This window comes from Myodes glareolus, chromosome 4 (assembly GCF_982192425.1).
Source record: "Myodes glareolus chromosome 4, mMyoGla1.1, whole genome shotgun sequence".
NCBI classification, from domain to species: Eukaryota; Metazoa; Chordata; class Mammalia; order Rodentia; family Cricetidae; genus Myodes; species Myodes glareolus.
In genome coordinates, this window is record NC_142029.1 from 36,291,680 (window position 1) to 36,319,433 (window position 27,754).

The 27,754-nt window shown below is 44.4% G+C and overlaps 1 protein-coding gene across 1 annotated transcript in view; it reads right to left on the minus strand.

Moving 5' to 3' along the window:
* Positions 1–23,321: 23,321 nt before the first annotated feature.
* Positions 23,322–27,754, minus strand: part of Lrrc1 (leucine rich repeat containing 1) — a 113,885-nt gene continuing 109,452 nt past the window's right edge. The window contains exons 12-14 of the mRNA XM_048423470.3: positions 27,439–27,611; positions 26,353–26,489; positions 23,322–24,517 (exon numbers count right to left, since the gene is read on the minus strand). Coding sequence (XP_048279427.3) covers positions 24,359–24,517; positions 26,353–26,489; positions 27,439–27,611 — 469 coding nt within the window. The 3' untranslated portion in view covers positions 23,322–24,358. The remainder of the gene's footprint in view (positions 24,518–26,352; positions 26,490–27,438; positions 27,612–27,754) is intronic.

The following is a 27,754-nucleotide window of genomic DNA, read 5'->3' on the forward strand; positions in this document are numbered from 1 at the left end:
AATGCAGAGATTGAGGCTTATGCCTCTGCCCCTCCAGGCTAGCACTGACAGTCAGTCCCCTGGAGAGGTGCCTTTCAGGGACCACTGGGGGTCGCTCAGCCTCTGTGTATTTCACCTGAAAGTTGGTAAAGGGCAGGGGCCAGCAAGGCAACAGTGGCCTGCTGGGTCAGGTCACCCACCTTAGACATTCCCATACTAGGAATGTCTTAATGATGTATGCTCTTCCTATAAACTAAATCAGTATTGACGGTCTTCCCACAAAGAAAAGCAAGATCCAGACAGCTTAGAAGCAAGCTCTCCTGTGTATTTAAGGAAAAGATAATATGATATTTAGGTCACTTCAAAAAGAGAACAGCAAATATGTCCCTATTCATTTTATAGCTGTTTATCAATGGAATGCCCAGACAAGATATGAATACTATAAGAAAGTTAACTTCCAGGTCACCTATGAGCATGAGAACAAAAACTTTAAAGGAATCATCAGTAATATGAATTAAGAGAAGTAAAATAATAACAATTCACTGTGGTCAAATTGAATTTATTCAGAGGGCACAACAGGCTCAGCATCACACGCGAATGTAATGTACACTACTGGTACTGTGACTTTCCAATAATAATAGATTCAGAAACGGCAGGATCGTTTCAATAGATGCAGAATCCGTGCAAATAAAATACAATCGCCATTACAGATTTTCTTATGTGTCTTACCAAAATTAGAGCAGAAAAAACTCACTGATCTGATGAAGTTAATCTACAAAAACAAAACAAAACAAAACAAAAGCTATGAAACTGCCTTGCTTATTATTTTAAGGAATTCCTTTTAAAGTCTGGAGTCAGACAAAGACACATACATATTTCAAGCTGTTCTATTCATTATATTAAGATACTTGTCAAGGCAAGGCAAAAAAAAAAAAAGAAAAGAAAGGGAAAAAAGAAAAAGGAAATAATACAGCAAGAAGACGGGAAAGAATAAAATCTTTCTTGTTTGTCAATGTTACGAAGACCTACATGGGAACAGAAAAGTTCACCTAAAAAGTTTAAGTTAGTGAATTTAGCAAGGGGACAAGATTAAGATCCATGTATAAAAAAGGATCGATCTTACAAGGTAGCCATGAAGAAAAGCAATTTATAAGAAATTACAACTAGAATTCTGTTTAGGCTTCTGGTAATGTCGAGTTAAGTTGGACTAACCACCCTATTTAGAACATGTTTTTTAAATCTGATATATTAGATTAGAGATACAAGGGGAAATAAACGAGCCCTGGAGATCTTAGAAAGGGAATTCAGAAGGATTATCTTAGGGAGGAAAGGATCTTGGGTACACTATTCATATTACAATGAGGGTTTCAGTCAGACAAGGAAGGGCTGTGAACAGAGAGGGTACTTAGAAAGTCTCAGGGGATGTCTGCTACATCACCTGGGTAGTAATTACACGCATGTTTATGACAGCCCCTTAAGCTCTAGAGTTTTCATGTCTATGTTTCATGTAATATGAGTGTGGTTTCTAATTGGCATCTGTAATAGCCACTAACTTTTTGGATAAAATAGTAATTTCGTAAACTATTAAGAAGGACCTAGTTAAGTGGAAAACATTGGCTGGGAGATTAGATTTAATGACGACAGCAAAGTCACTCAAACTAGCTTACAGATTCAATGTACTGTAAGTCAGAACCCAACTATATGTTTTGTACAGTAAATCAAGCTGACTTCGTAATTTATATGGAAGGAAAAATAGCGTGTTAGTCAAAGTTAAGCCAAAGCAGAACCAAAGAAGGCATATATTTATATATGATGTGAGAGGAGGGCCTCAGGACATGGAGCCAAAGCAACTCACCACCACCACTAGCTCACAAGGGCTCTAAGGACGTCAATTCAGAAGCTCAGTGGGACTTTGTGGGGACAGACCAAAGCTGCCCTCTGTTTTCTCTCCTGGGAAAACCTGTCCTTCCTTTGATGCCTTCCAACAGCTCCAACCAGGCTCACCCACGTCGTCCACGATAATCCTCTTCCTTCTAGTCAGCCCATCAGGGATTTTTCTTACATATGCAAAATTCTTTCACAGTAGCGCCTAGATTAAGGTTTGCACCACTGTGTCTGCAGCCTAGACAAGTTGGCAGATCAAAGGCGCCCTCGAAGACAGACAGGACTCTCCGCCCAAACAGCCAGACTTCCTTCTAAACAGCGAGGCTTATGATAACATAAGTAGGACTGTGTGGTAGTGAACAGCCCACGCGGTAGGGTGTCAGGGCGAGATCAAAGGCCAAATTTACATGTATGTTGAAACCTGTAAAATGCCTGAGATCGCAATGAAGATCAGGGAAGAAAATGGATTAGGGGATGGTATGCAGTACTTAATATAGAAATCAATGAAAATTCATTCCTACTCCTTCACACACACACACACACACACACACACTGACACAAAATGTGAGAGCAGAGAGGCTTAAGGGAACACTTTCCCCTCCAATGTGCGGAGGCTCTTGGTTTCCTTCTGTGAGGACTGTGGAGAGGCAACAATACCTTTTAATAAGAATGCCTAATTGAACCCTGTCTGGCCTGGGAAGAGTATTGCTGAACCACAGGTGTCTGCTCAGAGGCTTCCTTCATACCACGTACCCTGCAAAGAGACATTTCCCTTGCCTTCCCCCGGAAGCTGTATTCTGTAGTTAGTCACTTCTGATCCAGCGTTATGCACTGCCTCTGGAGAGCTGAGTCTGGTGACACGCCTGGAAATTCCATCACATGGGAGATAGATATAACGTAATTATTGTAAGTCTAAGGCTATCCTGGTCTATGTGGTAAATTACAGGACACCCAGGACACCAATGAGCACCTAGGACCTTGGAAGTGCTCGGTCGGTATGCTGGTGTACTCCACGAAGGAGACGCCCACTGGGCCCTGCTGGATGTTAAGCTTCTTGTCCCGAACATTGGCACTGGTTTGGCCTATTCAAGAGGAAGTGTCAAGGTGGTCAAGTTTTGGGTGTCTTACACACACACACACTCCACATGGATTGAGGAGTGAAGTACTATGGATAATTTGGAAGAGAATCTAGAAGCATCTCTTTATTATGCCAAAGTAGGCGAGACCTCTTAATGCAAGCCATGGAGGCTTATTGCACTTTCTAAAATATTCCTTATACTTCATTCATCAAAGACTGTAAGATCACATGCCACAGACAGAAAGACAGCATTTTCAAAACAGAGAGATCCCCCTGATCAGCCTAGGCATGGGGGGTGGGGGGTGGGACTTGGTCCTGCCTCAAGGAGGTGAGGGGACAGACCTTGGTGACTTCCCAGGGCAGGCCTTATCCTCTCTGAGGAGCCGGTGGGGGTGGGGTGGGGGGAAGGTGGGTAGCAGAGGAGAAAAGGGATTGGTATGTAAAAAGATAAATAAATAAAAAATGTCAGATGTGTAAAAGAACAAGATAAAGACACATCAACGACAATAGTTCTATAAAGTTTAAAAACGGGCAAAACTCACAGTACATGGTTGTGAGGTAAAAATGTAAAAAAGAAACAAGGAATTGATGATCAAAACTGTCTGGACACAGAAGGGATGTGTTCAGCTAGGGTACGTACAGGGATTCGGAAGCCGGGACGGGATTCTTCTGCCTTAGTGGCAGCAAAGGGTAAGCACAGAAGCTGGCCTTCTTACTACTGTCATGCTTTAGAAAGCAGACATGAAAACTTCCTCTGTGCCTTACACCGTTGATGCAAAAAGAAATCCAGGGATGAGTATGTCTTGGAAAAAAATAGTGGTGGTAGTGCACACCTTTAATCCCAGCACTCGGGAGATAGAGGCCAACCAGTTCTATAAATCTAGTAACAAGACTACACAGAGAAACTCTGCGTCAAGGGGGAAAAATTAAAAAAATAAATTAAAAAACAAAAAAAGCTGGCTGGCTTAGCAGCAACCAGTGGAGAAAGGGGAGCCACAGCTTCCTGCTGCATTCTCCCAGGACAAGGTTGGTGGTGGGCCACTAGAGGTACAAATTAGTAGCCCTTTCACAAGCTGTTCCCTTCTGACTCATGCCTATTAAGAATCTCATCTAAAATGAAGACCTCAGTCCCTACTGCTAAGCCCTAATCTCTAATTCCATAGCAACGGGAGTATTCATTCCACACAGACTACATTGTGAAGGGAGCCATTTTGCAAATTCCATGTGATGAAATGAAGGTGATGCCACCTCACTGACGTCATTGTCACCCGTGGAGCCAACAAGCCTTTGCTGAAATATTCCAGGTTCACAGTTTTCTTCCACTCGGTTCCTTCTAGGCGCTCCACTGGAGCTGATGCTGAAGAGGGATCTGGCCACCTGTGACATTTCGGGCTTAAAACATCGAAATCAAGAAACTTCTCTTGGGTGGGGTGGGGGAACAACATGAAATCTAGACAAACCCTTTCCGGGAGTTTGGTCTTCGCCAGAGAACCTTCTGTGTTTCCACAGGATTCTCAGTAACCCCCCCCCCCGCCCCCCGCCCGCCACGATCTGCCCTCCTCTCTAGAGAGCGGCAGGGGAGAAGGAGAACACATCTGCCTAATTCTGACGTGAGAAAGGTCCATGAGGGAGGTACTTAGCCTGGGAGCAGGTTTTGCTTTTCATTTCCTTAAGGAATGTTGTCTGGTTGTTTGTTTGAGGTGTTTTTTGTTTTCCACTTAAAAAAAAAAGATTTATTTATTCATGTATTTTATGTATATGAGCACTGTCTTCATGCACACCAGAAAAAAGAATCTGATCCCATTATAGGTGTGAGCCACCATGTGGTTGCTGGGAACTGAACCCAGGTCCATCTGGAAGAGCAGTCAAGTGCTCTGAGACTTGACCACTGAGCCATCTCTCCAACCCCCTTGTTTTCTACTTTTAACCAACACACTTGTTGCCAATTTACAGACTAATTATTTTACCTTCTAATTTTCTTTCCTCTAATTGCAGTAAAAAATAATTACGAGGAATAAAAACTATGTTACTGTTTATACAAGTTAAAAATATAACAGATTTTTAACTGACGTTAAGTAAGAACAGGGCTGAGAAGAGGGACTTGGTGCTAGAACATTTGGCTAGCATGCATGAGATCCAGGGCTCAACAGCTAGCATGGCAATAAACCTGTTACTGGGAAACACAAAATAGTGTTAAGTTTTTGCCTTCTGCATGCCCTGTGGGAAAAACATAGGCTGACCCTACGGTTTTTGTGGCCATTCATAGTGAATGCAGCACCTTCAGTGCAGAAATCCAAAACCTTAGGCCCCTCGTCACACCAGCCCTCTCTCCTGTCTCAGCAAGGCCCAGCCCAGGCAGGACTCCATCCTGAAGAAAGACCAATACAAGTGTCTCTCCTTCCATCACTGACACTTCTCCTAGCCTCTATCAGCCTCCCGTCTTGATGCTGAGTGCTTTCTCCAGGATAGAAGAGAAGGATGGAAGGGAAGGAAGGTAGTAGGAAGGAAACTCTGCTCCTGGAGTCATACTTGGGCTGGCAATGGCACAAAGCGCTCTCTCTCTCTCTCTCTCTCTCTCTCTCTCTCTCTCCTACTTTAATGAATGCTTTTGACAATCCTTCTCATCAGTATACATCTTTTCCCAGCAGTTCTCTGAACACATATACCTCTCTATTGCTGTTTGTTTTACACAAGGTCTTACTGTATAGCCCTGGCTTACCTGGAACTCACTATGAGCAGACTAGCCTTGAACTCACAGAGATTGCCTGGCTCTGGAATTAAAGGGGTGTCTTGCATATGTATTTCAAACCCTTTTGCTCAAGGCTCTTAGTCATATCTTCAACTTTTTTTTTGTCTGTTGAGTTTTTTAGCCCCTCCAGATACCTCCTTCCTCAAGGGAAGGAGTCCTTCCTTCCTGATGTGACCCAATGCTGCATCTTATAATCAGATGTCATCTAGAAAACACATGACAAATTCTGAAAGGCCTGATCCACGCCATGCAGTTCTCCAGCAAACCTCTGCCCAGACAGTCTACGGAAAGTGCCAGTCTTCAGTTCACGCTGAGCTAGACCTCTGAGCGGTCCCCCTTCCCTGCTGGGCATGGGAAACACGCAGTACACTGTAGTTCTTTCTATAAAAACCTTGCCACTATGGACAGCCTACATTTTATGCCTTCCATGTGGGGTGACATTCGGATGTCATCTAACTAGTCACAAATCTATAGTTGCTCTTAAGACTTTAGTATTTCAGATACAAGTTCTACTTAACACCCTGTTCTGCCAAGTAAACAGCAAGACCACTGGGTCTTCCTACTCAAATTGTGTAAGAGAAGAAATGATAGAGAGATTCTCCAAGCAGGAACTGGCCTGCGCAACAACGGTTCAGAGAAAAGCATTGTCCGTGTCAAGGAAGAAGCAAGTTCACGTGAACAAAAGGGCTTTCATTGTTGATGTGAGCAAAAGAGGAGGGTCTCATCATGGTGGACTATGAAGATGAATAATAAATGATAAATAAGCCTTGTGTCATGTGTGCTTAGTCTATGGTCCTGCTCTCTAATTCTTAAATAAAGTGGTCTAATCTGCTCTGAGTTCATAAATATATGCACTCCCTAGATAGACAGATAAGTTTGTAAGTGTTAATGACAAAAAGGAAAGAACCACTCACACATTTAGAGAGCAGTTGCTCTGTGCTGGGTCATGAAGGAAGGAAGCCAGTTACACACTCAGTGCGCTCAGCAGGTTCATTCCATAGATGCGGTGAACAGGGCTGCTTAGAGAAGACCTGGAAACAACCTGTGGGAGCAGGCGATATGCACTGGAGGAGCTATGCTGGAAAAGTCATTCCAGGCACAGAGTGCAGCGCAAGCTGAAGAAGCACGCTGGGGCAGCTGGAGAAGGGTCTCCAGTGTCTCCCGGGGAGATCAGATCTCACCGTCTGCAAAGAGCAAACGCAGAACATCTCAAAGAAGAGAAAGGAGAGAGTCATTTTGGGGACTGACCTGGTGGACCGGTTAGAGGATGACACCTGAGATTTGCAATTGGAAGCAGGGAGGCCGAATGAAGGCTGCAGCTAGTGTGGGTAGGAATACAGATGCTTCAAACTGAGCCGACTGGAAATCTGCTCGTGGAGTTAATCCATAGCAAAGACTATGTTAATTAGAATGCAGGCCAAAGAGCTAAGACATGGAGACCCAAAATACAATGCTTTAACACTATGGAGGTTTCTATCTGTCACATCATTCTCTCAGTCTGTTGATGGGGTGAGGTAGGGGTCTACCACAGACTCCTTGGGGGTCAAATCTAAACTTCTCGTTGTTAGGTACAAAAAGGTTCATAGAAACCCAGCCATGCCAGTCATTTCCCTATGATGTGTACCTGCTTCCCTTTCAACAGAGACCTCTTTATAGCAAGAGGGGGTGCGGGGTGGGGGGGGTTACTGTCCAACCGATTACCCAACAGACCTTGTAAGCATTGTATCTGGGGCAAAGACATGTCTCCAAGCCCGAGCTATCTCAGATCCTGGCTGAAGAGTGAGCTCAGACATCTTGAGCACAGACCTTCCACACTGGGTCCAGGGAAATCAGTATGATATCAATTCCCAGGTAGGGGAAAGACAGAAGCTAAAACTCAGCCTTGCTCAGACTCTCCACCCCCTAAGTCACCAGACACATCCCTACTGCAGAAGAAACTGGGAAATTCAGTCCCTCACCACCTGGCTGTAATTCCAGCTGGAATTAATTCATCACCACCGCACCTCATGTCCCGCGACACACATGTAGGTTCACCTGACATCTCTGAAGCCAGGGTTCATCTCATGGCCACTGAGCCCAGACTGAAGCTGTGTTCTTCCGGGGCTGATGTTCATCTCCTTCCTCCCGGAATCCAGCAGCACCGTCAACGTGAAAAGTCCTTACGCAAATGCACTACTCGAGACACTCTTTAAACTACCCGTAGTATGACTCTAGACCACAAGTCCCTATGACTACTTCTGGTTGCAGTTCTTGGGGAAACTGCCTTTCTCCAATCTCTGCCAGTGTGGGAAGCTTTGGCTACTTTTTGTTCGTGAGTGGGTGGGTGGTTTTTTTTTTTTTTTTCATGTCCTTTTTTATCGAAGAGCAGCTAGCTCCTGAGTGTCTCACTCTTGTTTGTGGCTTCTGCTTAGGCTCCCTATTCTTAAATGGCTTTTGTTTCATATATATGCAAATGTGATGAATGTTGCCATAATAATGCCTTAAATATTATGAATTATGGTAGAATTCATACTGGTAGGCAGATGTGGAAATATCCATTAGAAGTTTCATAAGATGAGAAAAATAATATTCTTCTAAACTCTGCTCAGTGAAAGAATGAAATGAAATTGGAATGAGCTCTTTAAGAGCTGATAAATATACAGAAAAAAACCTCTAATGGGCATTTTTGAAATATATACTGCCTTCTATAGTGTGGAGAGGTACAGGTCAGAGTTCATTGCTGGGTGTTTACTGTGTGGAGCCGCACAAGGGTGGCACAGAGTAACTCCAGACCTTACAGTGGTCATGGGTGTCAACAGCTCTCCCTTCCCACAGCCTCATCCTCCAAAATCAAAGGAACACAAATAGAAAACACAACCTAGTGGTTCCCAAGCTTTTGATCTGTGTATGGCAGCCACATAGCTTGGATCAGCATGGTCTGAGGATGGGTCAGCATGGGAGGTCTTGAGGGCTTGAACCAGGCTGCAGGAATGGAGGCACAAAACTGAGAGTGAAGATGGTGGGTGTGGGTGGTGGGATGCATGCAGGCAGGGACCGTGGAGAACACTGCTTCTGGCAGGGACCATGCCATGTATCACAGTGATGCTAACTGAACAGAACACACACACACAAGCATATTTAGATACTGGCTAAGAAGCAGAGAAAAATCTTGATTATCTGTGAGCAGACTGTACTGGGGGTATCTCCTCATTAAATAAGAAACAACAAACCCTAGGAAAAAACTTCTCTTTACATTTTAATATCAATCAATTGGGAGGAAAAGTGGGATATTTAGAGCTACCATGGCAACATGCCAAATTTATCTGTCTAAAACATTAATAAAACTGAAACTATCTCTAAGTGTGTTATGTAATATATACCAGATTATTTCAAACCCTCTAGCAACCCTATGCAATGAGCCCAGTCTAACAGAAATGAACAGATGAAGTCAAGGGCCTTGACATGAATTGCCAAGGGTACTAGGCAGGCCTCATGACCACCATCAGGGTAGCCAGCACCCACCAGCAGCACCGTAAATGCTGGTGGGCAACTGACACGCTCCAGCATGTTGGCTTTGAACCCAAGTCACAGCTTTTCTATTTGTCGGGCCACCTTGTCCGGCAGATAGCTGTGGTCTCAGCACTACCGTGTCTCTCTTGGTGCCCCGAATGTCAGCCATCAGCGATTCCCCATCTCACTTACTGGTTCTATCCTTTCTTCTCTTCCCTTTCTTCAGGCCTTCTGTGGTTCCACATCCTGTTCCAAGCCAATGCAACTTCTAAAACTACTTACAAGTCAGGGAATTAGCACAGTCAAAAAAAAAAATCAAAAGAAATAAAACCAGAAAATTACAAAACCCCACAGAATATCAAAAACAAAACTCAATTCAGATGTTACACAAATATGTAAAAACACTGAAAGTCATATAAACTTAAGTTTTTCAGATGAAATAAATTTAAACTATTGGATATATTTTCCCAGAGAGTAAATCATACAAAGACTCTACTTGTGGAGTACTTTACTTTCTGGGTATTATCTTAAATATTTATTACTCTCTGTGTGTGTGTGTGTGTGTGTGTGTGTGTGTGTGTGTGTGCGCGCGCGCGCGCGCACGCACTCTGGTCAGGGGCCTTCTTCCAGGATTCAGTTTCTCCCACCGTGTGGATCCTACGAGTCAAGCTCAGGCGCGGCTGGGGCAGCAGTCCCTTCACTCCCTGAGCATCTTGCAGGTCCTGTTCTATTTATTTTGCCAGTCTAGCGTGTCCTATGACTTTTCCTGCTAAGCTTATGCCTTTTGGACGAAGTATTTTCTCAACTATAGTGGTCATTGCTGTCCTGCTTCAAAATACCTCACCATGTTTTTCATTCCAGATTTTAACTTGAGAGCATAGCATTTCCTAGAGCAAAGCAGTACAATGTAGCAAATGCTTGTACAACAGGCTGTTATAGACAACAAAAAAAAGATTAGAATCTGTTTTATGGGAGAAATAGTCAGAAGAATGCCTTGCATAAATATGAGCCCTCGTAAACAACCCTGTGGCTCACATGACTGCGGTGAGGAGAATGGCTATTTCTCTTTATCAGATAACTTTTCCCATGAAATGAAAATAGTGCACCTATAGTCACTCCTCTAGCCAGGTTTGTTTTTTTTTTTTTTTTTTTTTTTGAGAGAGAGAGAGAGAGAAGATTAAGAAGGGTTGATTTCAGTTTTGGCACATAAGGTGAATCTCAATTTTACGTAACATTTCTATATGCACAAGGAATATAACCATATATACTAAAAAAATCAAGAGTCATGCCTTTTTGCCTTTTAGGATTTTCCAACAGGCCGGAAAGGATTATTTGCTTACTTGTCTAAGCACAGCTCAAGTACAACGCTGAATACATACAAAAGGCTTCTGAGAATAATAGTGGTGACGATGAAAGAGAAAATACTGGAAATCAAGGAAACATGGAGTCTGTAATGATGCAAATCTATTCTTAAAGTCTCTGAAAAAGGGAAAACCGACGCTACCTCTGATGCCCTTTGATAACTAAAACCGCCCATAACAAAACAGCATCATAAGTCTGCAAAGGCAACAGCTTGCCCTGAACTGGAAATGAAACTACATAAACCAAAGACAGGAGAAACACAAATTACATATTTCAGGACCACAATACAGTGTGTGTGTGTGTGTGTGTGTGTGTGTGTGTGTGTGTGGTGCTGTTCATATGTATGTATGTATGTTTTCATGTAAGAGAACATAAGTAGAGGCCAGAGTTCAAAGGTCAATACCAGGTGTCTTCCTCAACCATGTACCACCTTATTTTTTGAGGCATGGTCTCTCACTGAACCTCACTAATCCAGCTACTCTGGCTGACCAATGAGCTCTGGAGTCTCCCTGTCTCAATCCCATCAACTGCACTTAGATTACAGATGGACTTCACAGTGACTGGGGATCCGAACATGGATTCACATGTTTGCACAGTAAGAACTGTATTACCTGAGCCATTTCCTCAGACTGCTTCACAGGACAGCTTTAAGGCATTTAGAACTGAGTTAAAATTTAATTTAATAACTCAATGATTCCAAAGCTCTTCCCATGAGAAAGAATAACTATTAATAAAATATTACATAGAAACTATTGAATTATAGGGATCATTTTAAATGCGCTGAAAGCAATCCCACATGTGTAAGATCACTGACATAGGCTAACTGGCTGTAGCAGATGCTGGTGTATGCAGTACATAGCCCCCTTTCAGAAAAAAGATGTCACCACACTCCCTGCCTGTGCTGAGACAGGAGAATGAGCAGTTACTCAGCCTCAGTGCCTCTCAAAAGATACCTCCACCCCAGGGTACTTCCTTGTTCAAATTATACACCTCCTCTCCAGTGGAAGCCCACATGGAAGTGCAGGCTACTGGTCTCTTGCGCCCTGTTAGGTTGGCCAACAATATCCCTGCTGGCATTGCCTCACAATTAACTCTGTGCGCGTTCCCCAGAAAAAGTCCTGGAGGGGAATCTCCAGCTCAGAGCCTATTTCCAGGGACTCACTTTACCACCACAGCAAACTGTAGGTAAACTAGTTTCTAGAATAGGTTTTTACACAGCAGTCATGAAAACATTTCCGTATTTACAGTCAAAGATGACAAGGAAAATATTTTCAGGTAGTCAAAGCTGAGTGATAAGTGCTGTAAGGTTGTAGAAGAAAACCCCGCACCTCTGTGTTTATTTAAACCTCAGAACAGATGTAGAAATTCCAGAGAGGTAAGAGTTAAGTTTGTCTCAGGCAGTCCTGGAAAATTCCCAGCTTCTCGGGCTGATTATAGTCTGTCTGAAAGGCTGTCAGTCAGGGGAGCAAGCAGAAGTCTCCAGAGAATAGCCTGCCGTGACACACGGGCAAGGGGAAACCTAGTCCAAACAGATTGTAAAGCGGCAAAGAAAGTGAGAATTCTCACGGAAAACTCCATTTTGGCGAGGCTTGCCCAGCCAATTTCTAATAGAGATTGGAACAAACATGAGTTTTATCTCACAATATTATATTTCTTTCTAAAGTGCAGCATTCATTATGAAACTGTAGTTCCCTCTCAGACTAGTTTTTCTCCCTAGGCCTGCCATACGCAGTAATTTATTTCCTCTTCTGGTGTGCTGTGTCTGCATTTCCGTCTTTACAGTCTCAATTCCCACCCACCTTCCACCTTTCTTCACTCCATCAACACAAGGATCTCATCTTTCCCTCCCTGCCTCCCACCCCCACAAGAAAACAAGGTTCATCCAACACAACTTCTTATGAATAGAACCAGACTCTAGCTGTTGGCTGGTAGGAAGCTCCATAGAGGGTCCACCTCCTCTGGACCTAATTCAATTTGCTTCTTCTTTATGCACTGCCATAGCGCGTAGCCAGGGGTATACATTTTATTTGAAAGAACCAATCAAGGACTGATTTGGAATTAGTTTTTACTCTCCCCCTCTCCCTATGTCTTTCTCTCCGTGTGTCGATCTGTCTGTCTGTGTATCTCTCCCTCTTTGCTTCTGTACATTTATCGACCCCTAGTTTTATCTGTCATGAAGGGGTTTGTAAATCCTGGGGCTGGGACTACCTCTGAAGGTGGCATAGTAGCAAATTCAACAGTCTTGACTTCAATCACAGGGCAGCACCGGCCAGTGAGTCAACGATCCTAGTTATGACTCAACTTCCCAGCCATTCGAATGCATCTAGTATCTCCAAGTACAGAGGATTATAAGAGAAAGAATCGACTGAGCTAATATTAGCAGGGCAGCTGAGAGCGGGCCTGCCACAGAACAGTGGCCACTTGATGTAGGAGAGTTGTCATCCTTATTTGACACATGGGTGATATGACTCCCTTGGATGCCAGATGGACCGAGAGACTTGCATCTAACCATGAAGAAGAACTCCTGGAAAGAAGCTGTGTTTGGAGACACTGATGGGCTAATGAGAACCACAGTATCGTGGAGAGACTGAAACATTGCTAAACACCTTCTTGTAGGCAAGCTTTATCCTGGAACAGCCATTCCTTGTCCATCTCTGTGTCAGGATGAACATCCCGAAACTAATAGAGAAAACCCCTTTGGATTCGATTGGCTTAGCAGAGCAGCAGCTTCCACCACCCCCAAATCTAAGAGTGTCATCATATGGCATATCAGGCCTATAGAAAAGCTTCCCCTATCTTCATGTAACACCCTCTGACACACCATCAAATGGATTTTAAACTCGCCTTGATTTATAACTTTCTCTGTTCGATAAAACTATAAAACCTCATGAAACTGCTTCCATGTTGGATCATGGATTTGGGATACTCTATATCTGTATTCCCAGGTCATGGCCACTCAAAATGGCTCAAGAAAAACCTCTTATTCCTTTTGAGAGCTGTGTTTTTGTTTTTGTTTTGCATTAACACAGTAAATGCAGTAAAGAAAGAAAGCGTCATAACCTTAGAGACAGTCCTGGCTCTGTCTCAGATGCTGACAAGATGACATGCTTTGAGTTTTCTCCCATGTCCTGAATCAATTTGGGTCTATAGACCACTTAGATGTGAATATCCTTGACCACTATTTAAACTGTAATCTTATAGCAGGACCTAAAAAAATAAATAAATATTGGAAAGTTAGTTGTATCTCTTTGCCCTTCTTTCCAATGTGGGCCACATTGAACTAACTTCCTCTCTCTGATTCCCACTTTTAATGGGGTGCTTTAGATTATTGAGAATGAGTGGCCAGACTTGATGGAGCACCAAGTTAAAAATATGTTTGCAGAGTTTAGGCAGCAGGAAGGTCAAGTGAATTGGAGTCTCTGTCCCCTGGATGAAACCATAGAAATCTGATGACCTAGCCAGAGGATTTCTAAAGTGAGGTTCCTGGGAGGCAGAGTTCCCACAGAAATGAACAGTGGTGTGTTTGGAAATGAAGAATGGGGGATGGAAGCGGTAATCTTCACTTCAGCCTTCACAGAAGAGAAAGAGAGAGACAGCTATGGAGGGACTTATAAATTTTTGATTTGTGGGATGGAATTAGAAGAGATTTATAGAAGCAGCTGGAAGATATGGAGAAAACGAATCACAGATAGACAGGTCTAAGGGAAGAAATATGGCTGAAAGAATGAGGGGTAACGTCTAGGAAAATTTGTCAGAACAAGCACATGAAGGGATACACAGAGGGGACTGGACACTAGTGTTTCACTCAGGAAAGCCAGGAATCCCCCCTAAAATAAAAATAAGGCCTTTTTTTGAACACATGATTTGTCTGTGTAACAGCCCTGTCTGTCCTGGAACTTGCTCTGTAGATCAGGCTGGCCTCGAACCCACAGAGCTCCACCTGCCTCTGCCTCCCGAGTACTGGGATTAAAGGTGTGCATCACCTGACTAAACTTTACTCTTAGTGCTGCCTCAGTAAAGCCCCGAGTGAATGTGTGTCACTGTCATGAGCATGGCCATGTGAAGGTCTCCAATGTCCCAAATCTACAGGAGTAGCAAAGCCTTCGCCAGGTGAGGCTCAGGGGGATGGCAAAGCCTTCCTTGGGTTCAAGAGCGAACATCGACAATGTGTGCAGAAAAATATCCACCATAGCTTTCTCCCTCAGGTGTTTCCATCCTGAATACTGCTCCCTTACAGAGACCACTCCTACTGAGATTTGCTGAACCTCTCTTTGTTCAACTGTTTATAAAACATATAAATGTAAAGCTGAGCCTTGTTCAGCTGTATATAATACAAATAACCCTGCCACTTGGCTTATCGGTAGGTAATAATTCCACCTCCTTGTTCAGCTGGATGTAACAACCCAACCTTCCTGTTCAAGTGTGTATAATAAAAACACTGAGCTTCTGGGGTGCTGTGGCTGTAAACGAAGAGTGCTCTTTCATTCCCAGCCGCCCAGGCCCAGATAATCACACAAAAACTCTATTAATTACAGCAGGGTTTGGCCAGTGGCTCATGCGTACTCCTAGCTAGCTCTTTATCTTAGATGAACCCATTTCTATTACTCTATATTTTGCCACAAGGCTCATGGTTTGTTATCTCTTGCTTTTTGGGCAGCTACATGGCATCTCCTTGACCTCACCTACTTTCTCCCTACGTCTCTGTTCGGATTTCCTGCCTGGCTTTACTCTGCTAAACCACTGGCCCAAGCAGCTTTATTCATCAACTAATAAAAGCAACACCTATTCAGAAGGAATCCCACACCCATGGCTTCTCCATCCAAGGAGCCTGATCTCGGCTTCTCTGTCCATTCATCTGTCCTTTCTACATCTCTCACTGCTCTCTAGTTGGGTTGATAACCTGCAGCTATGCAAGAACATGACATCTCAAGGTGCTGTCTTGACCATTTTTAAATCACTTCTTCATAGCTAATGCTACAGTTTCAACTATCGACCCTGTAAGTCATGTGATGAAATTGCTCAGCCAGGTCAAGAGCGGTAATAGGACCAAGGTGGGGAGCCAAGAACAATGGCTAGCCCCTGAGCAGTCTGACAAGGGCTGGTCCCAGAAATGTGTCCCAGAGCATCATACAGAAAAAGCAGGGATCCCAGGCTATGTTGCTTAAAGGGGATAAGACTTGGGCTCTCTGCAGTCAGCTTACTTGGCAAAGCAGCATTTGGCTGTGAAAGCAGGTGACAAGCGCATCCATGCACCTGTAGGGCAAAAATGTAGCCTTTGGTGCCAATTGACTATATGGTGAAGGGGCGGGGTCTATCGGTAATTAATGATCCGCCAGACTAGCTTAATACAAAAGATACAGCTTTAATAAAGAGAGGGAAAACTTACACCAGAATCCCAACGGTCCGACTGGAACGTAGGAGCCAAGCGAGAGAGCTAGGGGAAGCACACCCGCCAGGTTTATTGCTAAATTTTTGCCTTAGGGCAACACGCCCCACGGACAGAATGTGATTGACTGAACTCCCCTATCAATAGGGAACCCCCAAAAGTTTAATAAAGGTAATATGGTAAATGTTTTTGATTTTAGAGGCATCTGGTCTCTATACATTAAAAAAAAATGGGCTTAAGGGGCTGGAGAGATGACTCAGTGATTTAGAGAACTTGCTGCTCTTGCAGAGGACCTGGATGCAATTTCCAGCACCCACTCAATGGCCCCCTCCAGTCCTAGAGGATCTGGCACCCTCTTCTGAACTCCCCAGGCACAAGCTACTCATGTGGTACAAACACAAACATGCAGGCAAAATACTCATACACAGAATAACATCCTTTTAAAATGGACAAATTGACACAAACTCGGCTCGTCACAGAAGAGAAGAGGTTGTAACCTCGGTTGAGAAAAAGCCTTCATCAGACTGATCTGTGAGAATGCCTGTGGGCATTTTCTTAATGATTGACGTGGGAGTGCCCAGTGCATTGTGGGTAGTGCCACCCCTAGGCAGGTGGTCCTGGGTAATAGAAAAAAGAAAAGCCGAGCATACAATGGGAGTACACAAGTAAGCAGCAGGCCTTCATGGCCTGTACCTCAGTTCCTGGCCCGAGTTCTCGGACTTAGAAAGTCCAAGGTAAAGAAAGGTATTAAGGTAAAATAAACAAATCTTTTCCTCCCCAACTTGTCTTTGGTCATGGTCTCTAATACAGAAATAGAGAACAAACAACCAACATAACCACATTCAAAGAAAATTTCTGTTCACAAACATGAAATGATTTGTGTTTTAAGGATCACAAGTCACAGTGATTTGTGATTAAGGGCCCTTGGACTTTGTTAATAGGAATGTTATTGACAAAAGCTTTAATGCTATCTTCAGATGAAGCTGTGGAGCAGCAACGGACATCATTTAGACAGAAACCAATCATAAAAGCAAGTCTGAAGGGTGCATACATCGACTGCAACTTTCAATATGACAACTTTCTACTTCAGTATACATGTGTGTTGATAGTTATTTACATATCAGATATCTACTGGGGAGGACAAAGGGGGACAATAAACTTGGGGGAGCAAAGAAAACTTCAAGCTGTTGAAAGTCTAACTTGGCTCCAGGTTCCTGGAGACAGTTTGTCTTGTTGCACAAAGGATAACAGGTGAGCTTAGGAATCCTGGGGGCGTCACAGTTGGGTTTGCAAATCTGAGATGTCAAGGTGGGGTGTAGAATATTCATTAATAGCCCAGACATAAGGACTGACTGCAAACTTGGAGGTTTTGGAACTAAATGCCAGACACTAGCTCACAAATGAGTAAGACCAGGTTCTTGCTTATTGGCAGCCCACACTCAGCAGGCTTTTGTGCTATTGGGCAAGTCAGGAAATGTTGATCTATTCTCACCACATCTGGCCATCAACACTTCCAGCCTTCCCTTTGGGCGCTCACCCACAGGTAAGCACAGTTCCTGTTTCTGTTAGCACTTCATCCTTTGCCATTAGTGAGCACATGTCAAGGAGAGCCTAAGGGTCAGCGAGTGGGAAGGGAGAGCAAAACCTTCTGAGCAGCAAGTCTGCACGAAACCCATTTTCATGCCGTTCTCTACAAAGCATGGTTTTGGGCGAGTGTGGGGTGGTCACCAATGAGCTAATGGAAGTCCGGGGAAAGTAAAGAAGGCCTGTCACAGTCACATCAAGTTTCCTGACGCCTGAGCGGTGGTTCTCTAGATGTGGCCCCAGATCTGCTGCAGCACCTGGGCATTTGCCAGGAATGTACATTTGGGGATCCAGCCTTGCTGACTAAATCAGAGATTATGAACAGGGCTCCACAGTTACTGGCTTCAACATCCTAGCAGGTGAGTCTAACACGGGCTCCACTTTGGGGAGAAAAAGATTTGCTTATTTTACGTTAATACCTTTAAGAAGACACTGCTGAAGATGCCAGGGCATCCAAGTGGGCAAGAGGGGCTTGGTCATACCCCTGGTGAGGGTAAGTAGTATGGGCGAAGAAGACAACCAGAGCCCTAATCTTTCTTGCCATTCACATTGCACACACTCGTCCCAAACAGACAGTCACTACTACGGGCAGCTGAGGACTGAGCAAAGAACCCCACCAGACTTCGCTCTCGGTACCATTGCTTCTTCACGCAAACCATCCAGGACCTGGTCTGCTGGGCTTGAGAGCAGAACAGGTGGTAGGTGATTCTTTCTGCCAGTGTGCAGTTACCCCAGGCAACAGAATTTCAGAACATCTACCTGCGCACAGTCGTCAAAGGGAGGACGGTAGCCAGTGTAGGGCAGCGGGCACCTCACCTGCTGCCTTTTCTTCACTGCACTCTTTTCAAGGAGGAACCAGCACGGATGGGGATTAGCTCACTGTCATGCCTCTGCAAAGGCCTTCCTAGGTGCACGTGCGGCCATCCATCAGCAGAAAGGTGGAGCAGGCCCTCCCACAGCGTCTATGGCAATGCTCCCGACCCTCAGATGCTGCAAAATGATTAAATTCATAGGCAACTCTAACTCAGCAGATCCAGCCCACAGCCTGTTCTCGAAACTTCACAAACTATTACCGAAACTCACCGCACCCATTATGCCTCTGGGCCAACGGGCAGGATAAAAATTCAGGAAGAACTTTCAATGCCTGGACAAGTAAGCCTGTTGTTTTGTTTTTTCCACGCAGTGCTGAGCTAGGTTTAAACAAACAAGCACTCACACCTCCAGCTGGAAGAAGGGCAGCAGGCAGCAACCCCGCGTGGGAGCACCAGACAGGACGCACAGAGGACAGACGAGCCCACTTGCGGGAAATATTTTCTCAGGTGTTCAGGGTTGCCCACTCAGGCAGCTTTTCCCCAACTATTTACTGGAGTCAGTACCTTGACGACTCTAGTAAAAGACTTTAGACTCTAGCAGCCGTCTAAAGAGAGTTTTATTTTCTCTGGATCATGCACTATCGGATCCAGGGTGTCCTACCACACCCGATGACGGTCTGGTCTCTTGTGGAGATTGCATGAAGCTTTCTCGTTCTACCAGCAGGTAGAAGAGCCAGTTTCAAAGAAAGTGAAAGACGAGTAGTCCCACAAGTTTTTTATCTTGTTTCTGCTTCAGTAAGAAAGTCTCTACACAAGAGCAATACTGTAAGCAAATCTTCCACGTCAAGCATTTTCAGAGGCAGACTTCAAGTAAGAAAGCCTCAGCCCCATTTCTCATCCTCTAATTGCAGGAAGGTCAAGATGAATTGTGTAGCTCTCCTAGTGCCCGACTTTCCTCTAAGATTAAAAGTAGTGATGATTATATCTATAATTTCTAAATGATTGGCCCACTCCAGAGCTGCCTGCCACTATCTGGAACATGCGAATTCTAAGAGCGGGTTCCTAAGCCGCCTCTCCAGCTAACGTGGAAACATCCATTTGTTCTGCATGCACTAACCAGGTGTTATCTCCCAAGTTCCTTACGATTCGCAGCACTCGGGACGGCTGAGTGGGGGATTTTGCAGCACTTAAATAGGACACCATGGTGAGGAGCGTGCAAGAGGTGGGCGGGACTGATCACGGCTAGATATAACGACGCCCGGCTCTGCAAAAATTTCATGCAGTTCCATGCCAGTGTCTGTCCGTAACTTAGGCCCGCATTACCTGAGTACATGAAGACAGAAGCCTCCTCACCACTACAAATACACCTCTAAATGTAACTGCAGGTTCACAGCTGTGGCTGGAAGAGGGCAGGAAACGAAAACAAAATTGCCATCGCAGATGCGTGTCAGCAGAGGAGCAAATTTAAATTCCGACTTCGTTTTACAGCTTGATGTTGGGCTTATTTATGAAATGGCTTGAATCTTAATTCACGGCTTTGCCGAGTGGAACCGTGATCTCCTTCATGGGGTCATTTTGGAAAGCACGCTGTGTTCAGTTAGCTTGGTGGGGAGGCACCTGGAGGCGACAGCCATGTATCTCCTACCTAACCAGGAGCAGTCATTTTAGAAGTTAAATGTTGATGCCTCAAAAGAAATGAAAGAAAAAAAAAATCAACCCCAGCAGATTCTGTCATGGTGACTGTCAGCCTGCTCTCATGGTTTAAAATTACGGTCCTTCTGGGCAATGGGCAAGAACAAAAAACCTCCCCGCAGACGCAGCTTAGCAGGTCCCCAGCAGGTTCTTCTTGTTAGTCTCCCTTTCCAGCCAGCTGCCTCTGCTTTTTAAACGCCCAGCGACGCAGCTCCACCCTCCCAGCGCAGGCTGCAGGAGCCTGTGCATCCATCGCTCCCAGGGGGTTTTCTTCTTGGTGAGCGTTTGAAAGCTACTTTCCCCGCCTGACCCGTTCCAGTCTAGGAGCTCCTTTAAGAGACAGAATATAGTTCGTCAAAAGGGAGGTGAGTATAAAAAGCCAGGGTAGAGTTACGATAAGGAATAAAATGAGTCCCACTGATTTAAAATATAAAAGTGAGGTCAAGGCAAAATGCAAACCATTTTTTGTGAGAAAGTCACCCCCCCGCACTCCGCCCTCATCAGGTATTTAATGGTTTCTTCTTAAAAACTTTCCAGACAGCAGGGTTTCTCTGCGTAGCCTTGCTGTTCTGGAACCTGCTCTGCGAACTCACAGACCTGCTTGCCTCTGCCTCAAGAGTGCTGGATTCAGAGACATGTGCCACCACTGCCCAGCTTGATGTCCAGGAAAAAGGAGGAAGTGTGACAGACACCGTTGGGAGCCTAAACTAAATTAATTAATTAACTAAACTAATTAAAATGCACTTATCATCAATTAGCCACCGGAGTGTAAGTCTACAATCCTAGCACCAGGGAGCAGAGGCAGGAGGACTGCCAGCGTGAAGCCAGCAAATTTTTGCTGAGCTACAAAGCAAAAAGTTCCCCTCATATAACATGGCAGCCTATATGTAAAACAACAGATTTCAGGCAAGGTTACCAGGAGTGCGTGCGCCTGAGAATGCCGTCTGCCTGCTCACATACTGCTAGCCAGTATGGATTGCAGAGCTCCTAGTGACATCACTGTCACAGCAGCAAGGCCTGTAATAACAGCAACCACCAATTTCCCGACAGCGTGTGTTCCATATAGCCCATTTAGTCCCTTTCTAAGCTATTAGAGGTTAAATTGCTTAATCAAATCCACGTGGCATGGCTGGGATTCAAACCCATGATTTCATTGGCATCTTGACTCAAAATTAACTCCAAAACGGTATTTCAAAGAGAGTACACGTAGGCCCTTCTTTTCTTTCCCAGTCTTCCTTTCTTTAAAGCACGCACGTGGCCATCTTTTTCCTGCATATATAGTAAAACATAATTTTAGGCCCTTTTAAAAAAGCACGCCTTTTGATCTTGTGCTGCTACTTGGTGAAGGTGAGTGGCAGGCATGGCAAGACCCATCATAGAACTCTACTTCTGGGTGTCTTCAGTTTCCCACAATCAAAAGCTGAGGGCTATTTTAAAACGTTGTTTTAATTGGTTCTTTGAAAAGCTGGGTGAAGTCAGTCAGCAGGGTGCCAATGGCACAGGGAGGGCAGTCTCACAGGGACAGGCCTGGCTTTTCAGAGTCACTTCCTGACGTCTGTCAGGACGTCATTGTTTCCCCAGCCTTCACCCATCCATGCATTTGCCTTCGTGGGTATGGCAATCTCTCGGAGCATGGCACAAGGGCCGCTGTATAAGAAGGCTGGTGTTCGTGCGCTCACAGATAACCATTAGTACTCTCAGAGCTGGTGGGTTATCAATATTTCTTTAGAATCTGGAAGAAAACCACCATGTTGGTAATAGTCGCGCAGTCTCCTGCTGGTCACCACTTGTCACAAATGACTGACTATCTCTTTGACTTCGTCTCCTCTAAGGTCATGGCTTTGTTGCTGTTATATCTCAACCATGAGTATAACTCAGTTGATAAAAAGGAAGAACTAAAAGATCGTGGAAGAAACGTAGGTTAGCACGTTCCTATAAACATTATCTCTTTCTCCCTTTACCTATGACCCTCACAGTGGAAGACTGAATTCCACCCTTTCCTAAAGGAAGGGAGGGGCAGGGAGAAAAGTGACGGTGACGACTGGTGCTGCCCACTCTCACACCCCACCCCTGCACCCCAGAGAAAGATCAGGAGCTTGGCTACTGAGCAGGAAGCTTTCCCCTTCCTAGAGAGCCTGGGTATCCCCAGGCTGGGGCTGTTGAGTTGGTGCTGATGGCACTGAAGACCGGAGGTTTGGCTCCACCCCCCTGAAGTTTGAGAGCGCCACAGGATCAGCCAACATAAAAGGTCAAGATGAAACAAAACCTCTCAAGCCCCAAACTCAAACCAGAACAAAGCAGCTGGGTGGACATGGCATAAAGGAAACAGGCTGAAGGAAGCAAATAATTAGGCACAAAGCATTTCCTATGGCAATACTCTCTCCTCCCCTGATCTCTGTGTGGCCCTATGTCCACCCATTCACTAAAGCCAAGATAAAATGGAGTGATAAGTATTGGCTTTGATATGAAAACCACGAACAAAATACACCGGGAGAGTTTGGTTTGATTTTCAGAGTCAAGATGACTCTCTCAAAGTAAAAATTCTCTATTTATATAGATTCAGTCCTTGAATTACAACTATCAGTTTTAAAGTTTTAAAATCAGAGTATGTCAGACTCTTAAAATGGAGAAAAGAAAATGGATCCCTACCGATTAGTGAGCAAAGCTGAGAACTATTAAACACCATGTGCTCTTCCTGCAGGGTGTTAGAAATGCATGGGCACAGACACGGCAACAGCGGCTGCAGGTAAGTGACCCAAGCTGAATGTACACAAGAGAAGAAATTGTATTTGCTTGGTTGAGAGCGGGTTTCCAAGGAGTCCAACTGGCCAGATGCCACAGCTCACAATGATGAACCCACACTGAAGGCAGTTCTGGGCTCTGCCCTGTATGGAAAAATGACTCATGAATAGAGTCTCACCAGAAGCTTCTCAAAATTGGCTAATACCTAGACACTCAGCAGACAGAAAACACTCTACCCAAGAACTCAATTACCCGCTACCATTTTGAACACACAAAGTAATAATTTTTAAAAAGCTATATGGCCAATGTCCACGATGAGTTTATTTCACAGGGAGCCCCCCCACCAGCCCCATGATTTCCCCCCATACCACACAGCGCCTGGCACTTGGCATGTCTCTTTCATCACAGCATACATAAAGGAAGCAACAGAAACACATTAAAAACAGACCCCTCAACTTAGCAGATTTAGAAGGAAATCTTGAAGCAGTGTTTTGTTATGCTTTGATTAAAACTATTTACAAATCAAAGTGCACTTGTATAAAGATAGCAACGTTTCTATTAGGGTATAGGTTATTTTGCTTTATTGTGGTCTTTTATCTGAATATAAAACTTTTAAAGCTTTCTCTAATAAAAGTCATTCTTCTGCAGTACATAAGTTACTGATCCACTGAATTTCTGAACCAGGCTTTTTTTCCTTCTGTGCTTTTCTGCTGGACATCGCTACACAAGCGGCACACAGCTCTGGCGCAGGCCCAGGCTGATGCTGCGCTCAGAACCTGGACTAGGGGCGCACAGGAAGTGGCGCGCACAGGAAGTGACGCGCACAGGAAGTGACGCATCAGCAGTCTTATCCTTTGGTTCATCTTTTCGAAGAAATCACCGGATGAAACTCACAAATCACGGATAAATTCACCTTTTTGGTTAAAAAAGCAATCCATCCGGTACATTACTACTCAAACTGCAATACTGCTTTAAGAGGACCACACTCATATCCCCATCTTGCTGCTCAAGGATGCCACTGTTTACAACTTGTGTGACAGGACAGGATATGGTAAGGCACGAAGTGGATGGTACAGACAGAAACGAATACTTTAGGCCTAATTTGCTTTTCTCCACAAATATGAAAATATGTACCGTCTTCAAGATAAAATAACAAAGAAATACACAATTTTTGTTATGAAATACCTATACAAAATTTTAAAATTTACACCATCTGAGCTGCCAAGAAAGGTTAAAAAAGTATCTTTTCTCCCCATACATAAAGCTTCCTCTCATCGGACGGTCCAGAAGAACTTAGGTTCAAAATGTCCAGCACTCAATGGAGGGAAGAGGGCCGTAATTCCCCTTCCTGCTCTCTCTAACAACGACATAAGACAAATACGAAGGTCAGAGGTTGACAGTAGTGTATTCTACTTATTAGGAACAACTGAGGTTGGGAAACAACGGGTGCGATGCGTGACTGAGGGATGCGTAAGGCACTTTGTGCGAGAGCAGCATCCTGGCACAGGGATGGTGGACACAGGGCTGCAGGAGGCTCCTCGGGCGCACAGGAACATCTCTACAGCAGGGAAGACACAGCAGGTCGAACTCAGAGGCGAATGCTACACCGACGTCGTCACTCGGTCAGGGGCGTGGTTGACCTCGTTTTTGTTTGAATCCAGTCCTTTAGCAGCATTCATGTCATTCCGTAAATTTTCCACTGTCTTTTTCATGTTCTTTAACTCCCCTGGGTGTGGCGTGGCTCGCCTCTGAAGAGTTCTCTGCAAGCAAACAGAGGCCCGAGTGTTTGGTTTTATCCACTACTGTGTCAAAGCATTAGCATTCCAATACATATTTTACAGTTTCAGAAACCCACGACCCAGGGAAGCAGCTTTCTTCCCAACTCTGTGCACTCATCGGCTGCCCACCCAGAGCTCACGGAACAGTGAAGGAACATCGCAGTCATGATGGAACACATACTTTTAGAATAAAAGAACACATTTAAATATATTAGTATGAAATAAGTTTCTATGTATTAATGGAAATTTTAAGATATAATTATGAATAAAGAAGAAAACCAATAAATATTCTAAATTAAATTTACTAGAATGCTCTTCTATTACTCAGAGGGTTTCCTTCACCCTTCGAGGCTCAGGAGTTGAAGAAGAGAAAGCAAAGAAGGCTTTATCTGGTTGGACTGCTGCGCCATTCGCTGTCCTGATGAAAGCACACGCTCTTCTAACAAAGACCACAGTGCTGAGAGTAAGTGACAGGGCTGCGCAGTCGGAACATTTCCCCCTCAATTAATATCTGGCATGCTCATTATCTCACAAAGCAGCGCTTCCATCTCCCAAAGACCTATCTCAGAACACATTAGCCTAACAAAGAGCATTACCGAGGTAGTGAAACAGCCACTGAAATAATTACGCTCGGGACATCTGTGGGAAGCATTAAAGAAACACCGACTTTGAAGTTCCTTTACCGTGCCTTGTTCCCACTTTTCTCCCTACTGAGCCCCATCTGGTGACAGCTGGACTACTAAAGACAAATTTAAAGTAGCCTTTGTCTGGGGGGAGGGGTTGCAAACGCCTTCTCTATGCACTTCTTGTGAAAGCCCAACGGGTATAGTTTAAGGAGCTAGAGTGGGGCTGGAGAAACAGCGCAGGGGTAAGGAGACACCACTGCTCCTCCAGAGGCCCCAGGCTCGGTTCCCAGCACCCATGCTGGGATCACGACTGCATGTAACTACAGCCAACACCTGGGCACCTGACAGCCTCCTCCAGCCTCCCTGGGTAGCATGCATACTTAGAGACACACATGCACATACGTGACTGAAAATGAAAATCTTTCAAAAAAGAACCATCCTCAGTATCAAGTTCTGAGCCGAGACACAGTATGTCTGAGAGACATTTTCAAATATGAACGAAGAGCTGACCTTCAAATATATTTCTGATTTCTAAATGGAAACTTGCCAAGATAGTTCAGTCAAGATCATAACACTCTACATAAGGGCCAGGGTGGTCCAATATGCCAGAAGAGAGATGTCTGGTATTGAGTCACACAATGACATGTGAACGGAATTAACACGGCCCAGTCTAGAACAGTAGTGGAGACAGGAAAAGATTTCAATCACACAAGCGAAAAAAAGCAAGTGCCAATTTTAGAGAAAAATATGGGGACAAAAGGGGAAACTATCACAGAGAAATAAAAACACCAGGGCTGGAGAGATGGCTCAGTGGTTAAGAGCACTGGCTCTTCTTCAGAGGTCCTAAGTTCAATTCCCAGCAACCACACAGTGGCTCACAACCAACTGTAATGAGATCTGGCGCCCTCTTCTGGCCTGTGGGTATACTTGCAAACAGAACACTATATACATAATAAATAAATAAATCTTTTTAAAAAAGAAAGAAAGAAAAGCACCAAAACCATTCAAGTAACAGCAGTGTCAAAAATTTAATCTGCATCAGTGCCTTAAGAATTAGTTTTGCTTAAAAAGCAAACAAGCAAACAAAAAGACTTCATGTTGAAAGGTAAAATAGAAAATACACTATACAGAAACAAAGAAAACCCCCATTAGGCGCCACTGTCCAACTTGGATGAATGTCCGCTCCCATACCGTTTCGCTTTCGTCTTCATCCTTCTCATCTTCCAAAAACCGGATTGCACTAACTCTGTGTACTGTGCGGCCATTCCAGGCATCCTCAGGGACGTCACTCACCAGGCTTTCCAGGGCACCACAGCGAGGCAGGTTCTCTGCAGTGACAAAGACAACATCAGCAGGGAATGCTGGCTATGGGCTTGGAAATGGCTACACTATAATTTAGTGGCTCTCTGGTCAGAATCCACATGGAGGCCCACAGTGCCAAAAATAAGGAAGACAGACCACTGTTGCAACCTCCAACTCTCGCTTTCGGTTAAAATATGATACAAGAAGCAAAAAGGCCTGGGCAGAACTGGTCCTCTATAATGGAACTCCTCTGGAGACCCTGTGAGGGATGTGCTGGACTGGGGTGCTGAACGTTTCATCACATTAGTTAAAACATACTAATGGTGCTTTGTGGCTCTTTTCACAAAGGAAGGGCAGCTTTTTGCTTTGTTTTTGATCATGGTATGGCTGCAGTTGAGGGAGGCTGGGACTCTTCTCTTTCATGACATTTTGTTACACTTTCCTGAGACCAGCAAGATCACTCTTGAGTGTTCCAGCTCAAGGGATTCTAGTATTGCTACCAAACCCATCTCTCTCAGCAATGGATTCACACCATCATTTTGATGTATGTGTGAATACTCTTCTTAAATCACAAAATTTACAAAACTAAGATTCAATGACTCAAAATAAGCAATTCACTGGTTTAAAGATACTATAGCAATGGTGTTAACTGGGAATCCTCCACTCTCAGTCTGGATTTAAAGATACTGTACCAATGGTGTTAACTGAGAATCCTCCACCATCAGTCTGGATTGTAACAAGCTGACGAGCATTACACTTTACCTTTGCTGTACAATTCTAAACCAAAAGCTTGCTTTCGGAATTTCAGTCATGATAAACAGACACTGAGTGATCTTTTCCTATACAGATCACTTCTAGAGTAACCCAACAAGCACCTTTAGTAAAGCAAAGTGAACAAAACATAAGCATGGTTGGGAAAAGGAGGCCCCATGGGCAGACACTGGCTCCAGCTAGCAGTCCATAAGAGAAAATCACCTTGGCAGATAGGTTCGGAAGGCAGCTGAGGAAGAAGGACGCATGTTAAGATCTTCTCCCCTGTGGTGCGGTCTGTGTCCGTCTGGAACGTGAGGAGAGGCTGCGACTGATTATCAGAGAGCCACAGGGCCTTTAACTTCAGGGTGGTCAGCGACAGGGGTAGATGACGCAACCTGCCATAAAACAAGAGATGTTATAGCCTGAAATGTCAGAGAATTGACTCCTGCCAATGCTAACGGGAAGAAAATAAAAATGAGAGCCCTTAGGTGCAGTCCAGAGGGTAAAAAGACATCATGATCATAAATAGATTGGTGCC